Source organism: Sceloporus occidentalis, unplaced genomic scaffold (assembly GCF_023333645.1).
Source record: "Sceloporus occidentalis isolate IW3139 unplaced genomic scaffold, rSceOcc1.0.p SCAF_18, whole genome shotgun sequence".
In the NCBI taxonomy this organism is placed as follows: domain Eukaryota; kingdom Metazoa; phylum Chordata; class Lepidosauria; order Squamata; family Phrynosomatidae; genus Sceloporus; species Sceloporus occidentalis.
This window is the reverse complement of record NW_028316998.1, coordinates 8,277,935-8,294,011: the sequence shown is the minus strand read 5'-3', so window position 1 is coordinate 8,294,011 and position 16,077 is coordinate 8,277,935. Positions and strand designations below refer to the sequence as shown.

Below are 16,077 nucleotides of genomic sequence, written 5' to 3'. Positions count from 1 at the left end.
CCAAATACAGTCACAGTAGGTGAATAATCCTGGGATCTATTTTTAACAATATTTTCAGTAGCTTTTTCTGGAGCTAAAGCTACGTGTAAGCACTGAATAGAAAATCCTTTTGTCATTCAGAGAAGTCTCTAATCCCACCAGATGTTGATCATAAGAGAGTCCTAATGAGAACTGACCATGGCAGATGGTTTGCACACTCAGACATTTCCATACAGTGTGGATGTGTAGACATTTACTAGTAGGTCAGACTTGTGCTTTTTAGTACAGTTATATTTACAAAAGGTGGTTCACATATTCTGCTAAGTGTGCCACTAATTAAATGTATCATCTGCTGAATGCACAAACCTTCTTAATTCAAGTAAAAACGGAAAAAAACTTCTTAAAACTTAATGTTATTTTTATGATCAACATTTTCCTCACATAAAAAAAAAATTGTTTAAATTTAAAGGTAGAGTTGAAGTGATTAATTCATGAATTCTGAAAGAATCTGTGCATTTTCATTTGTTAAAGATAAGTAAATGAGTGGAATAGCCATTGGGTCAAGATGAACGGATCCTTGGAATCCCTCTCATATACAAGTGTTATAAAATCAGTTTTATGTGTCTTGAGGGTATCGGGTCTCTTGAGGCCAAAACACATCTTTAGTTGGTAAGCCTTGTCGGGTCAGTCCAGGCAATTGGTCTTTGGTCTCTATCATATTTTTTTTTTTAAAACAAAGATATTAAAAATAATATATAAGCGTGTTCATGACTGGGGGTTCTGCACCTACACCCACAAAGATAACAGCATTTTTGACAGTTTTACTATGTATTTGTTCTGCCATAAATTGTCTCTTTATAACTTATTATACCAACACACATTACATCCTGCTGTTTTCAGTACAAATAGGGCTTTCTTTTAATACTATGCGAATATAGAATGATGTCATATTCTGGCGCTCAGCAGTGGAGCAGCAAACACCGCAGCACAGCAGCGAGACAGAGGCCCCATGCTCTCACTTTAGCAAAAGGGGGGGGGTAGTGAGAAAAAATATTGAAATAGTCGAACTTTGTCATTTTTTCAGTCCATAAAACTTTTTGCATATTTTATTTAAAGGTTCATGCTATTAGGAAATTATAGAATTACCACATTCTATATGGTTTATGTCCTGCATTTATGTTATTAAGTCCTATTTTAACTAATCAACAGCTGTAAGTGATTCATAGAAGCTGCTTAGAAAGTATAATTTAAATAACTATAATTCAAGTCATTCAAATAAATTATTTATTTCAATCTTAAAATAAACTTTGAAAGGAGTCATGTCAGTGTTTTTTTGTCAATCAGTAAAAATATTGAAATAAAGAGTGAGAATGAGTGAGAGTATAAATACAATAATGAGTGGATGAATTGTGTGAATGAGTAAGATTATGAATTCATGTGTGGATGAATTGTGTGAATGGCTGAGAGAATTAATGAATTAATGTGTAAATGAATTGTGTATAAATAAGAGAATGAATGAATGATTGTGTGGATGCATTGCTTGAATGCTTTTTGAAAATGCATTAATGAATATTTGTAAATTATTTGTGTGAATGAGTGAGAATGAATGATTGTGTGAATGAAAGAGAATGAATGACTCCATTTATTTTTCTTATACACTGATATAATTTCAGTGCAAATGCTAATGTTATTTAATACAATCCTTTTCACAAGTAGACCCTCTTTTTCATGTGTTTTTCTGCTTGTGCAGATAGATGGGCCAAATAATTATTATCTGCTAACACATTCTACTGTATGTTTCTATGCTTAAAAAACAAATATCATTTAAATGCGCAAATTGATGCACACTGTTGTGTATAGTAATTTTGTACCGTAGAAACAACATTTTTTCATATTTAATATGCAGTGTTGGCACTTTAATGTCTGCAACTTGGTTTCATGGAGAAAAGTGGGTATCCGGGCCCAAAAACATTCACCATCGCTGGTTTAGAGCATAGTTCACTTTGTCCCAATCCACATTTTAACTTTCTGGCAATTTAGGGGTTAATGAATCACAGCATTTGCTGACCTTCTTCAACTTGCAGCTGCTGTCTAGTATGCACTTTAGTGGGCAGTAGTAAATGTGTGAGTATAGTCCAACACGTGCATGTCTTTTTCTGCCAACATGCATTGATGGCCAACATGACTGCACATTAAATTTAACTAATTAACCCAATGAGCTGTACATTTGTGGATTTTTTTTCTCCTCTTCAGCTAATTCAATAAAATAAGCTTTTTCTACATCATTAGTATATAACCATGACTGTTAAAAACTATGACAGGCTCCTACTTTATAATATATGCTTAAAAAATAGAATTCTGGCAGAAAACTCTTTAATAAACTTACAAGTCGTAAAGAGTTAACAGCTCTTTATTTGCATGTGGGCATTTTGCGTAAATGCATGAAAATTAGACTTCATTAAAACTAAAAAATACTAACATCTAATGTCAATACAGCACTTGGAAATGTGTCATGCATTCCATACAGAGAAAGCAATCATAAATGATTAAACAATTTTAGCAAGCAATATTTTTGAATGACTTCATTGAGCTAGATTATCTATTTCCTTGTGTATCTATTTTCATCTATTTTATTACTTTTATCCATCTATTTTTGAAATGCTATGATTTTCTTATTGTTTATAAAGTTTATGTATTGTGTCTCTACATTTAACACCTAGGAGACAACTATAATTTAAAACCAATTTATAAGGAATTAGGAATCCACATAGCCTCAAGAAAGAATGACGCATTTACTAAATATACTGAATCAGATGGTAAATGAAGACTGTAATAATGTAAATAATATAATAATGAAATCCTATTTTGTTAATTTTGAATTAGAAATCTTTTATTGTAGGTGTCTCAAAAAGGGCTTAGGTCACACATATTATTTTAGCTTTCAAGGACTGACAAGGTTGTGGAGCTTTTCGTATGATAACATGTCTCATAATTCATCGTACAGTCCACCAAATAGTTTTGGAAGGACGCTGCACAACGGACATAATTAAAAAAAAAAATTAAAATCTTCCTTTGATAATAGACTGAAATATTTTTTGTATTTACATTTCTTAATAAGCAAAACCAATAGCGTTTCTTAAAAAAAAAAGAAAAAATATTTTGCATTTATTATTATTTTATTATTACCATCTTTTATTTATACAAGTAATATGTAAGCAATATTAAGTATTGAATGATGGGGTATAGTAAACATCAGTAGCATTTGCAAATGTGAAGTGCAATGGTTCAGAAAACACACCTGAGAGTACTTCAGCATTTACAGTGCAATTAAAATAGGCTGGCACTTATACCCCATACCAAGATGCTTGCATGCAGCAATATTTGAAATTTTCAGGCAACATATAATTACCTAAACAGCTCTTTAATCTGGGGAGTTTTAACTCATTGTGGGTGTGCAAAGGGAGAAGATTTCGTGATTGATTTTACCACTTCCATCCATCATGCTTTATGATGCCCAGTGTTTAAACTCTTATTACTTGTTCAGTAAAAGCTAAATGGATTTCTTGTCATGTTCTGTAAAACACACCTATTTAAATGAGACGTCCATCATTCAGCTGTTTTATGAGCTGGTACTACCTAAAACAGCTGTCATCGTGTAGACTAAATATTTCCAAACAATCACAGTTATTGAAAAACACAGAACACAAGCTATAGGCTGTTTTAATATAAAAAATGTAATTATGTTAAAAGCAGTGTAGCTGGCAGGTCCTCTTTACATGATTGGTTCGAGACTTTAACTATAAGCACATGTTAATGTAGCTTTCCATACAAATGCACTCTAACACACGTATTAAATAATAAATGTCAATGATTGGGAGCTTATTTTTTAAAAGTTTATTTTTGCAAACCTGTGCAAATAAATGTAAAGAAATGAAGTAGGTTATTATGTAGGTTAGGGTTGTTGTTTATATCTCTTTTTTCAGAAGACACTCCTCCCTATATTTTAGATATAAACATACCTGGGTAGGACAACAGGAGATATGTCATTGTGTGGAGACAAGGTTAGCATACCTGGGAACTTCCAGGCCTCAGCTACCTTCTTCTTCAAGGGAAGTAGCTTCACAAAGGGCAGGGTTAAAGGGGGCAATTTGTGTATTTGGGCGGGGATAGCTGCACACGTGGGCAGGGATAGCACCGAACACATTAAATTTGAATAGGCCAGGGAGTGGGATTGTCCAAATGCTGCCAGAGAACCAGTGATGTGGCACTTCACCTTGAGTCTCTGGGCGAAAGCCAGAAACTTCCAAGGTAAAGGCAGCCATGTTTGGAAGTTGGGCTGCCCACACAAGGATCACTGCTATCCTTTAACAGTGTTAGTGGGTATTGCCAAACGCTGCTCCTGTGGTTGGAGAAGAAGGAAAGTGACCCTGGACCCTTGGGGAAGCAGCAATTCACCCGGAGACTCTGGGTCAAACCCAGAGAGTTCCCAAACATTTGAAAACATTTTTCAAAAACATCTACTGTAGTGAATATCAGTATAATTCCCCACCAATGTATGTTGGACAAAAATTTAAAAAAGATCTTACTCTGTAACTTGTTGGAATCATATCATTAATTCATTTAAAATGTCCCTAGATTTCATAACTGAAATGTGGTCATTTCTAAGTGTACATATCAATTGTCTATATAAATGTATCATCATCTCACTAGTTTAAAATAGAAACCTTACCTCAGAAAACCTTTGTATATCTTGTGTTAATGTTCCCACTCTTTGCCACTTGAAGTGCTTGAGAAATTTTACTATTGCTGGGTTAACGGCGTTATCAGATGGAACAGTCCTGAAGAAATATGGATACTTTTTCTTATCTGCTAGAACTGGAGTTGTTGCTGCAAATGATAGCTGTAAGAGAAGAAAAAACATAACTTAATTGAAAACAATTATTAATTACATTCAAAAATACTAAGAATTTTTTGTTAACCAAATGCCTTTTAAGTTCATGTGTTATGTCAGGTACATTTTCATTATTATTTTAATTTCCAAACCCTAAATATAGTATTTTATTATAATATATTTCAATATATATTAATATGTTATTAATGGTTGTTTATTGTAATGATGCATTTTGGGATGAAAAAATATGGAAGGGATGTAAAAAAATTAATAATTAGGTCAATATGTATGTGTGTGTGTATATATATCTGTATATTTGCAGTGGGTTGTAACATTTTATTGCATTGACCACCATTAAAAAATGTTTAAATGCATAGTTAAATGCTTCAATAGACATAAAGTTCACAGATTTTACATACACATTACAACTCAGTCCTCAAGTTTTTCTTTGAGATTCATGATTAATGGTTAACATGAATAAAACAACTTAGATAAAAGTTATAGCAGCATATGGAAAACATGCTAAAAATACATAGATTAATGGTAAATGACTGAAAAATACATTAATAGCTCTTTTTTGTGCTCAATGTGGAATATTTAATTTTAGAGCATTCTCCCTATCTCAGCACGGCTCATCTGTGGAATTCTCATCAATCTGTTGATACATATACTTATTTAAGTTGCATACGTTATTGTAAATGTAGGTAATTGAACTAAATTCGTTTCTCTACTCCTCTTGACTATACTGAAAAACTGTTAATTATTACTTTACTATGAATATCATCTCTTGCAACATCCTCCCTCCCTCCATATTATTTAGTGCTGTTCTATGTTTATTGTGATTGGTTGTTGGCATGGCTGCAGAGGTTAACCACCCATAGTGGTGGTTTCACTTGTTAAGTGCAGGACACTCCTGGGGCTGGAGTCCATGTGACTTTGTTTGGTAGACATGGGCTGCCTTGCATGGGACGCCAGTAGTAGGACAGGGATATAATTGGTATGCCAATGCCAGCCTGTGGTGGTGTTACATTTAAATTGGTTATCAGTGGTATGGCTGGTAAATATATGGGTTGGCTCCGTTCCAGCTCATGTAATGGTTGGTTATATGTTAATATGTTTACGTAAATTTGCGTACATTCGCACATTCATGCTAACTGTTTACAACATTGTTTAGGTATGTGTTGAGTATCACAGTGTGGAGCTGCAAGGTGAAACGCACTGTGGACAATTTATCCATAGCTGACTTTAATACATGTTTACATTTTGTTTAATTGTGTGGTCTCTTATTTTCATAAGGAAAAGGGATGCCCATCTAGGCTCTACCTCAGTCATGAGAAAGCAAATTGAAATTTGCAAGTTGGACCACAGTTTACAAACCATGATGTGCCAATACAGGATTGGCAACATCTAGGGATGCATTACATGGCAACTATAACTCCACCATAGCCGAGGAACAGGTTAAGCAGATATTATCTTTCTTGCTGATGTTTTCCTTGGGAGTGTCAGAAAAAATTATGATGTACTCTCATTTAGTGATTCTTATGTGTCACACATGTTTTGTTATATCTTGCTCAATAATTTATAGATGTACTGCAAAATCCCCATTTTGTATTTTACTATCTAGTTTTAATGTCTTTGAATGATGAAATGTTTGAATAAAAACACTAAATAAGATCTCATTCATGTTGGATGTTAATCTTCTACATCCCTAAAAGCTACTTAAGTGATCAATTCACTGACTGCGACTTAGTTGTATTACAGTGTTAGTCTAAAACTCACTTGCAAACTCCCAGTCCAAAACCACGGGATTTAATTAGTCTGTTCCTTCCCCTCAACACTAATATAATAAAAGTCTCATATGATCATGTCCAAATCCTTTACTTGCTCTCTAGTCCCACATTACTACAGTAATTGCCTTTTGTTCACAGTTATTATTACCCCAAACCTAGAACTTACCCCTAATTACTGCTACAAGAGAGCTACAGTTTCCTCTTTTACCCCTTCTTTTTTTCTCAATCACTCATATAATTCCTTTAGACTGTAAGGTCACAAGCGGGTTGACATTTCTTGTCAGGGCATTTTATGAAAGTACAATAAAGTTAGATGGCAAGCTCACAGGGAAGGTCCTCAACTCCTGTTATTTGTTATGTATTTGCTAACCTCCTTACCTTTAAATTGTATATAATAATAATAATGTTATGTGATTTAAGCCAGTTTTGGCTGAAGTCAGTTAAACACAACAAATTTAATTAGATGATGCCAAAAAGGTTAAACCTTGTGTTAATTATATGACGCAAATTTTTTAGAGGTTGTACGCCTTTGTCTCGTGTTCTTTCTGCTAGTCATTACCATTAATAGCACTGTATACTATAGTTTTTTTAAATGCTCTTTGGAGTCGATTTGACTTTAATCAGAATTTAACTCTCAAGCATGAAATTTAGCTGAAATATGTCAAAAGCATGTGTCCATGACTCTACCACCATAGTGCATAGTTTAATCAGTGAAAACATTTTACTGATATTTATTATACAGTGTAATCTGATTTTTTTCCCACATTTCCTAATTTAGCACTAAATTATAGTAAGAACAAACAAAATATATGATTGAACCTCAAAGGATTAACCATGTTGCTCTTTTAGTTTTGAATGATTGCATACTCCAAATGCGAAAGAGCAGAAATACAATCTAAGAAGTACACCGAAGACCTCTTCCTATCTTAAAATAGCATTTATTCAATATACTGTACACACACTGAGGAATTTTATTCTTGTGACAAGTTATTATTTCGACACCATTATTGATTTTTTAAAGTGTCTTCAATGAGCAGCCTTTTATTGAATATTGTATCTGTTTACGATTTAACTTTACTGAGTATGAATGGAGACAGCTAAGGAATTATAAGGCTTTCCAACCAAAACATTTTTTTTTGTATTTCTTAGGCAATTATGAACCTTTTGACGTACTATTAAATTATAAAGGATGTGCGTTATATGGCCTATAGGATGTAATAGTACATCCTAAAGTCTTTGAACTGATCGGGAACTAATTTAAGCCCCACTGGGAACTCTGATGACTCCCCCCTAAAAGGCTGATCCATGGTACTGCTATAGAGCCCTGCTTGCTGCAGTATGGATCAATGAAAAAATCTGATTTTAAATAGGATTATTATAAAGAATGTCAGTAATTGAATACTTTCAGGGGTTAAGATGATATGTTGATCTGTAATGATTGTTCCACTAGCACAAAATATTGTTTTAGAAATACCTTTTCTAAAAGTCATCTTATACTTTCCACAGGAATCTAGTTGAGACAAGAGTTTGCATTTAACCACTGATGAATTCAATGGCTACAAGCTAGAGCCCTGCTAGTAAATGTAAAGAGCTCACAATGCAACTATTGATGAACATAAATATTGTAAAAAAACAATGTTGGCATACATGGGAACTTCCAAGAGTTAGCTGCCTGTAGGCTCCCCTTATCCTGGGGTGTGGCTGCAATCAAGTATTGGGTTGAGTTGAATTAAGGGGGGATTGGGTGTACCCTAAAGACCTGAAAACCTGAGTGAAACCAGGCAAGTATGGCAAAAAGTATGTTGCTATTTAGTATTCTATATAATATGTATTACATATCAAAGTAAAACATCATATTGGACGTACATTTTAAAAAATATATCAATTTAACATCTTTGATATTGCATCATGTGGCATATTTTTGATCAATAACTTATACTTAAGTGGAAATAGCCTCTTTATATTGATGTTTGAGGAATTGTAAATATGAGAAGCATCCAAGAAGGATAAACTATGTAATATGGACAAGCATAACCTTAGGTTTAACATGCATGTCGTGGTTACTATTATTTTTTATTTATATAGCACAAACAATTTGCACAGGGCTTCATATAATACATATATTTAATGGGTATGATAAAACTTGAATTGCCAGACCAAAACAAACTGATACAATAGATAAAGAGGGCTCTGCTTGCAAGCTTGCAATCTATTGTTTTACTAAATTTAAACAACTCTGTTCCGCTAAAGCAGTGTCAGATAAGTTAATAAAGAGTGCAGTGCATCCTTTCACCACTTGGGGCTGCTAATGTACAAAACTACATTGGTGCAGGTTTTTTTTAAGTACATATCACCTCATACCCCCTAAACCTGGTTCAGATGCACTTGCTACTCACAAGAAGCTTGTGGGTTAATGAACCTGCAAATTGCTTTTTCAACTCTCTCACAATTAAGTGTATACAAGTTGTTTTTGTTTGCAATGGGGAATATGTATCTGTCTCATCATCTCAGCTAGCCATGAGCATCATAACCATGATCTTCATTTTTTTATTACTTCTATTCATAGAAACATAGAAACATAGAAAGTGACGGCAGATAAGAACCAGTAGGCCCACCCAGTCTGCCCAACCTCTGAGTACTTTCCTTTAGTACTTGCCCTTATCCTATATCTAGCTTGGCCTTATGCCTATCCCATGCTTGCTTAAATGACTTTACTGTATTAACATCTACCACTTCTGCTGGAAGGCTATTCAATGCGTCAACTACCCTTTCCGTGAGTAATATTTTCTGACGTTACCATTAAACCTTTGCCCCTCTAGTTCAACTATTCAAGTTAGTTAAGGATTCAATGCATCCTCCCACCACTTGGGGAAGCTGGTATACCAAGAGTATACATACGCAGTGCAGCTAGTGGCCACTATGGAATCCGATGCAAACTGACACACAGTTATTTTTTTTACCTTAGACCTGCACTCAATGTGGATAAAACATGTATCACTTCCTCAAAGATGCATTATGAAGACTACATCTCATTAACGGTCTTCTCGTAATAAAACTATTTGAGCCCTACATTATGCATGGGGTAAATCTATAAGATGAAGCTTACATCTCCTTGTAAATCCAAAATAAAGAAGCAGAGGCTCAGCACTCAAATGATAAGGTGAGTTTATTTCACGCAGGCAACGTTTCGACACACAGGTCTTTCTCAAGGCTTGAGAAAGACCTGTGTGTGGAAACGTTGCCTGCATGAAATAAACTCACCTTATCATTTGAGTGCTGAGCCTCTGCTTCTTTATTTTGGATTTATTGAAGGGCTTGGTGGTACCCTGGCTCATGCACCATCTCACTACTGAGTGCTGTATTCCAACCTTATTTTCTGTGTATACATCTCCTTGTAGTGAAAAAACAAAACAAAAAAAATCAACCAGTATAAAAGATCAGTTAAAACATCCTCCATGGTCTTTCTGTGCGGAGCATAGAATAATTATGTGAATTATTAGTTTAGAAAACAGTATTGATTATAATCCTTTTTTTTTTTATAAATAGAGTGGCTATTAGCTGTATATAAAGAACAATGTTGTGAAAAACAGCCACTGCTGCATTACTTTCTGTTCTGTTATTTGTAGTACAACAACGTGTTTTAGGAAGGGTTTAAAGAGATTATGTATTCTCTGCAGAACAAAAGAGATTAAGAGATTACTTGATTTCGGTTTACAAGATGTTTAACAGAATTGTTGAAAGTAAAACAAGTATTTTAATTGTATAATAATAATAAACAATAAAAATAGTTGAAAACAATGAATGAGTTTGCCGATGACATCATTAACATTAGGTTATTCTATACCTCAGTTTTCAATTGTTTCAATTGATTGTAAAATCAACAGCTGCTAATATTATTTAGTAGGTGTTTAACCCCTTAAGGACCAGGCTGTTTCTTTCTTTTTGTACCCTTTGTGGCCAAGGCTTTTTAACATTTTTGTGGTGCTTGTGTGTAGCTGTAATTTTCTTCTCTTTCATTTAAGTGTACTCACACAAGTTATATATGGGGTTTTTTTCAGAACAAGAAGGGCTTTCTTTAAATACCATTATTTTATTATCTAATTTACTATAATGTGGTAAAAAATTGTTAAAAAGCACCTTTTCTCACTTTTATTTGAAAATGTGTTTACTTCTGCACAAAACTTAATGAAAAAACATGGTATATAGATTCTACTATTTGTCCTGAGTTAAAAAAATACTATTTTTTTTATGTTTTTTGCAAGTTACAGGGCAATAAGTACAATAAGTACAAGTAGCGTTTTGATTTTTCAAAACCCTTTTTTTTCAAATCTGGGAATCCTACCCCCATGTCCTGTTTGGGAGATGTTTAAAGCAGTCAGTTCAATTTACCCCCATCAAACCATATATCTTCTCAGTTCTCAGAAGACCCTTTGATCTCTTTCTAAGCGTATTTAATGCCATAATGTGCCAGGCACATCATAGGTCCTTAACTGGCTGTTAAGCATATATCTTAAGGGGTTGATATATGGCTTCTGGCACAGTTGGCCACTCTGCCTATGTTTCTACCTGTTACAAATCCTCCAACAAACTTCGTCCTTGGTCTTGCCTCATTTCCGGCCTCCAGAAATGACAACCCTTTCCCCTAATAAAATAATTAACCTCTATTAATGTCCCGTCGCCCTTATCCCCTGTTTATTGGCACAGGAAAGTTAAAGTTCAAATCCAGTGCCCTGCTCCATCCCCCCACCCCCTTGTCCTCTGGAATACTAGGGGTTAAGTCATTTTTAAAAAGTTAAAATTTTTAAACAAACTCTCAACCAAATATTTATTTTCTTATCTTAAAATGAATCATCAATGGACAACAAAGCCCTTAAACATTAGCATAACATCCTCCATTCACTATAATGGAAGTCTGTTATTATAGCCCTACTTTGCTAACAAATTTGCCCATACAAACTTATTTTGCCAACTTGTATGCACTTTCAGTTTAGTTAATAGACCTAACACTATCGGATTCTTTTGGTCTTATGACTAAGAATTTCAGTGGTTGGTCAAAGTTAATGGTTTATTGCAGGGGTTTATCTGCAGTGGGCCACTTCATCAGAAATGTATATGTGCATAGACCGTGCTCATTTTTCACTGAGAGAAAATATGGCCTTTAATAAAATATGCAGCTTGAAATAAAGTAAATGACGCAAAACCTTTACTTTTCCTCTCACAGATTTCTGGGCCTAGAAAGTTTTGTCCTCTGAAGTGACTACAAATTCAGGATTCTGGATAAGTAAAAGTTAAATAGTTCTATTTATTCTAGGGATGCACCGAAATTAAAATTCTGGACCGAAACCAAAAATTCAGATTTCACTTAACCGAGGCCGAAACCGAAAATAACCCCCCACCTTTAAAAATAAAATGTTATGTGTGTGTGTGTATAACAGCAATCTCAGGCATACCCAGATTCCAGCATGTACTGGTTGCCTGGGCATGATAGGAGTGTGATTGCTGTTAACAATCATATATAAATTAATATTGTTATTGTATTTTTTTGTCCAATTTTGGTGTGTTACTTACTTTTAATAAAAGTGTGGTTAACACACCAAAATTGGACAAAAAATTAAACAATATTAATATATATATGCTTGTTAACAGCAATCACAGTCCTATCATGCCCAGGCAGCCAGTACATGCTAAAACCTGGTTAGATGCCCCCCTTGTGTATTGATGCTCACAGCAGTATGGGGTGTGCACATTACTTACAGCCTCCCTGTGCCATGCCCCCCCACTTACACATCCATGCTACCACACACTCATTCATATACTCAATCATTCAGATTCATTCCCTCAATCACGCATACTCATTCATACACCCTCCCCCACTCCCTTACCTGCACTGCAGCTCTCTCGGTGCTGCTCACAGACTTCCGCAGGGGCCACTGCTTCCCTCTGCGTTGTTAGCATTCTCTTGTATCGCACAGAAGAAGCAGGAATGGAGCAGAGTCATGTGATGTGATGTAAATTCACGTGACTCTGCTGGTTTCCGCTTTCCCTGTACGGTACAAAAGACACTGCTTGCACAGTGTGTGCAAACAACCACAGGTAAGCAGCAGGGCCCTTGCGATCCTGTGATCCCGGTTGCCCTGGCATGTTGGATGCCCCTGGTTTATTGGCACAGTGGATGGACTGTCACCCTCCATTGGTTAATAGGGGATCCTGGGAATCTCAAACTACCTTCTTTCTTTCTGGGGGCAGCCTAGGTCAGAATATACCACTGGTAACATCTTTTAAACTTTTATTCTCTTTTTGAGCCCTACAAAGATTCTGACTGCTTTTCTTTCTACCCTGAGATGGAGAAAGAAGGCTCAGTTTCATTCCAGCTACATTACAACAGTTGAGTAATCATTATAAATGACAGCCTTCCTTTACTGTGATGTCATAAAAATGTGGGTACTGAAACTTGCCATTTAAACAAGAGGACTAGAAGACTAGAAGACTGTAATATATAGCTGGGCATTAGAAAAAAAGCAATGATATCACTTTCATTTAGTGAACTATATTTTTTAGATGATAACATAATAGCTGATTTTGTTTGCTCTATTCTTGAATTTTCCAGTAATTTCCTCACCATAAGTCATCTACCATTTCAGTACTCACAGTGCAGAACAAGGCTACCTTGTAATGATGATCTCTCCCTCTCTAATTTTCAGAAATTTTAGGTTCTGGGCCTTAGTGCGACATTTCATGGTACAATGCTTTTCCAATTTTATCTTTAGTAACACACATAGGCAGAAGTGATAAGCACAAAAATGAATTTCACAAAATATAACTGTCTATATTTTTATGCTTGTACCTTCATGCCTGTTGCTGTGGATGGTTTTATCTCCATATTTACCTGTTCTCAATATTGTGATGTTATTTTCTCCATAAATATTTAGCTTTCTATTTCTATTTGTTTGCTTAAATATAGCTCAAAGATCTTTAAGCAATTTATACAGTATCGACTAGCATACCTGGGAACTCTCTGGGTTTGACCCGGGGATCTCCGGGTGAAGCACCACTTCTCTGGTTTTCTGGGTCAATACCCAAATCCTCTAGGTCGCGGGAGCGGAGTCTTGACACGTCCCACTCCCTGCCCATTTCCCCTTTAAATGGGGGGTGTTTCCCATGATGTCAGTGAGAATGCCCTCTGACATCAGCGGGAACGCCCGCCAACATCAGCGGGATCACCCGATGATGTCAGTGGGCAGTCCTTGTTGCGTCCCACAAGATAATGCTCCGGGTAGCCGGAGCTAAGAAGTTCCCAGGTATGATGATTGGGAATATACAGTCCAACGTCCCATACAGGCCCTCAAATGAAAAAAATGTATATTAAAGTACTTTGTAAGTACTTTAATATGCATTTTTATCTGTAAGTTAAAAAACACTTTCACTATCTCTACTGTCCAAGTCTTGCAACAGTTCTGGCTGCCCCTAGATCTCTGATGAGAACCAGAGCTGAAGCTGACCAGCCCTTATGGGAGCTGGGGGGCATGAAGATGATTCTGCCAAATCCCTTTATACATTTATACAAATCCCTTTATACATCCCTTTATACAAAAAAGACAGTCTTTATAAGGCTATATGAAGACACTCAGTTATCATATGCAAACGCATATAATGGCTGAAGTGTCGCTTTAAGTTGAGATACATTCTCCTGTTTCCTTAACCTGCTAAAAAGTGCTAAATTTAAATGTTATCAAGCATTAAGTACGGTCGTCAAAAGTTTTCAGAATGACCCAAATATTAATTTTCACAAAGTCTGCTGCCTCAGTATAGATGATGGCAATTTGCATATACTCCAGAATGTTATGAATGTCAGACAAATTGCAATCAATTCCAAAGTCCCTCTTTGCCATGAAAATGAACTTAATCTCCCAAAAAATATTTCCACCACATTTCAGCTCTGCCCCAAAACGACCTGCTGACGTCATGTCAGCGATTCTCTCGTTAACACAGCTGAGAGTGTTGGAGGCTGGAAGCTTTAAAAGGAAAGTGATGCTTGAATTCATTGTTCTTCCTCTGTTAACCATGGTTACCTGCAAGAAAATATATGTGCTGTCATCATTGCTTTGCACAAAATGGCGTTCACAGGCAAGGAAATTGCTGCTAGTAAGATTGCACCTAAATCAACCATTTACTGGATCATCAAGAACCTCAAGGAGAGAGGTTAAATTGTTGTGAAGAACAGGGTGCCCAAGAAAGTCGAGCAAGAGCCAAACCCGTCTCCTAAAGTTGATTAAGCTGCCGGTTCGGGGCGCCACCAGTGCAGAGCTTGCTCAGGAATGGCATCAGGCAGGTGTGAGCGCATCTGCACCCACAGTGAGGCGAAGACTTTTGGAGGATGGCCTGGTGTCAAGAAGGGCAGCAAAAAAGCCACTTCTCTCCAGGAAAAAAATCAGGGACAGACTGATATTCTGCAAATGTAACAGGGATTGGACTGCTGAGGACTGGGATAAAGTAATTTTCTCTGATGAATCCCTTTTCCGATTGTTTGGGGCATCCTGAAAAAAGCTTATCCGGAAAAGACAAGGTGAGCGCTACCATCAGTCCTGTGTCATGCCAACAGTAAACACACTGAGACCATTCATGTGTGGGGTTGCTTCTCAGCCAAGGGAGTGGGCTCGCTCACAATTTTGCCTAAGAACACAGACATGAATAAAGAATGGTACCAACACATGTTTTAAGAGAAACTTCTTCAAACCATCCAAGAACAGTTTGATAACAAATAATGCTTTTTCCAGCATGATGGAGCACCTTGCCATAAGGCAAAAGTGGCTGGGGGAACAAAACTTTGGAATTTGGGGTCCATGGCCTGTAAACTTCTCAGACCTTAATCCCATTGAGAACTTGGGGTCAATCCTCGAGAGGCGGATGGACAAGCAAAAACCCACAAATTCTCACACACTGTAAACATTGATTATGCAAGAATGGGCTGCCATCAGTCAAGATGTGGCCCAGAAGTTGTGTCCATCTGTAAAGCTATCATAATAATTTCCCCATATTAACAAACTAAATGATGGCCCTGTACACAAGAAGACTTTTATCAAACCACATTTCCAACTCTCAGTCCCAGTTACGACAAGAATGTTTTTCTTGTGGTGATTTAAGTGGCTGTGGTAATTCATTCTTGGCCACCTTGCCAGAGAAATATCGCAGAAACTACTCATATATATTTTCACTATATATTTTTTTCTTCTTACTATAGTTCCATTGCATTTCAAATTTCCCCTTACCCTGTCTCCTTTTTGAAACAAAGGAGTGATGGTTGCTGATAAAGAGCCTCTGTACACCTATGACGATATTCTATAAAAAATCAGCCATTTCCAGATACAATAGCCCTTTACAACGTCTACACTGTATTTCTGATCACTATCATGATATTTT

General features: G+C 36.0%; 1 protein-coding gene across 1 annotated transcript in view; it reads right to left on the bottom strand.

Annotated features, from left to right (window-relative positions):
- LOC149302575 (gamma-aminobutyric acid type B receptor subunit 2-like) overlaps positions 1–16,077 on the bottom strand; it is a 240,097-nt gene that overhangs the window by 117,538 nt on the left and 106,482 nt on the right. Inside the window, exon 3 of the mRNA XM_089482242.1 lies at positions 4,709–4,879. Within this exon, the coding sequence (XP_089338368.1) occupies positions 4,709–4,879 (171 nt within the window). The remainder of the gene's footprint in view (positions 1–4,708; positions 4,880–16,077) is intronic.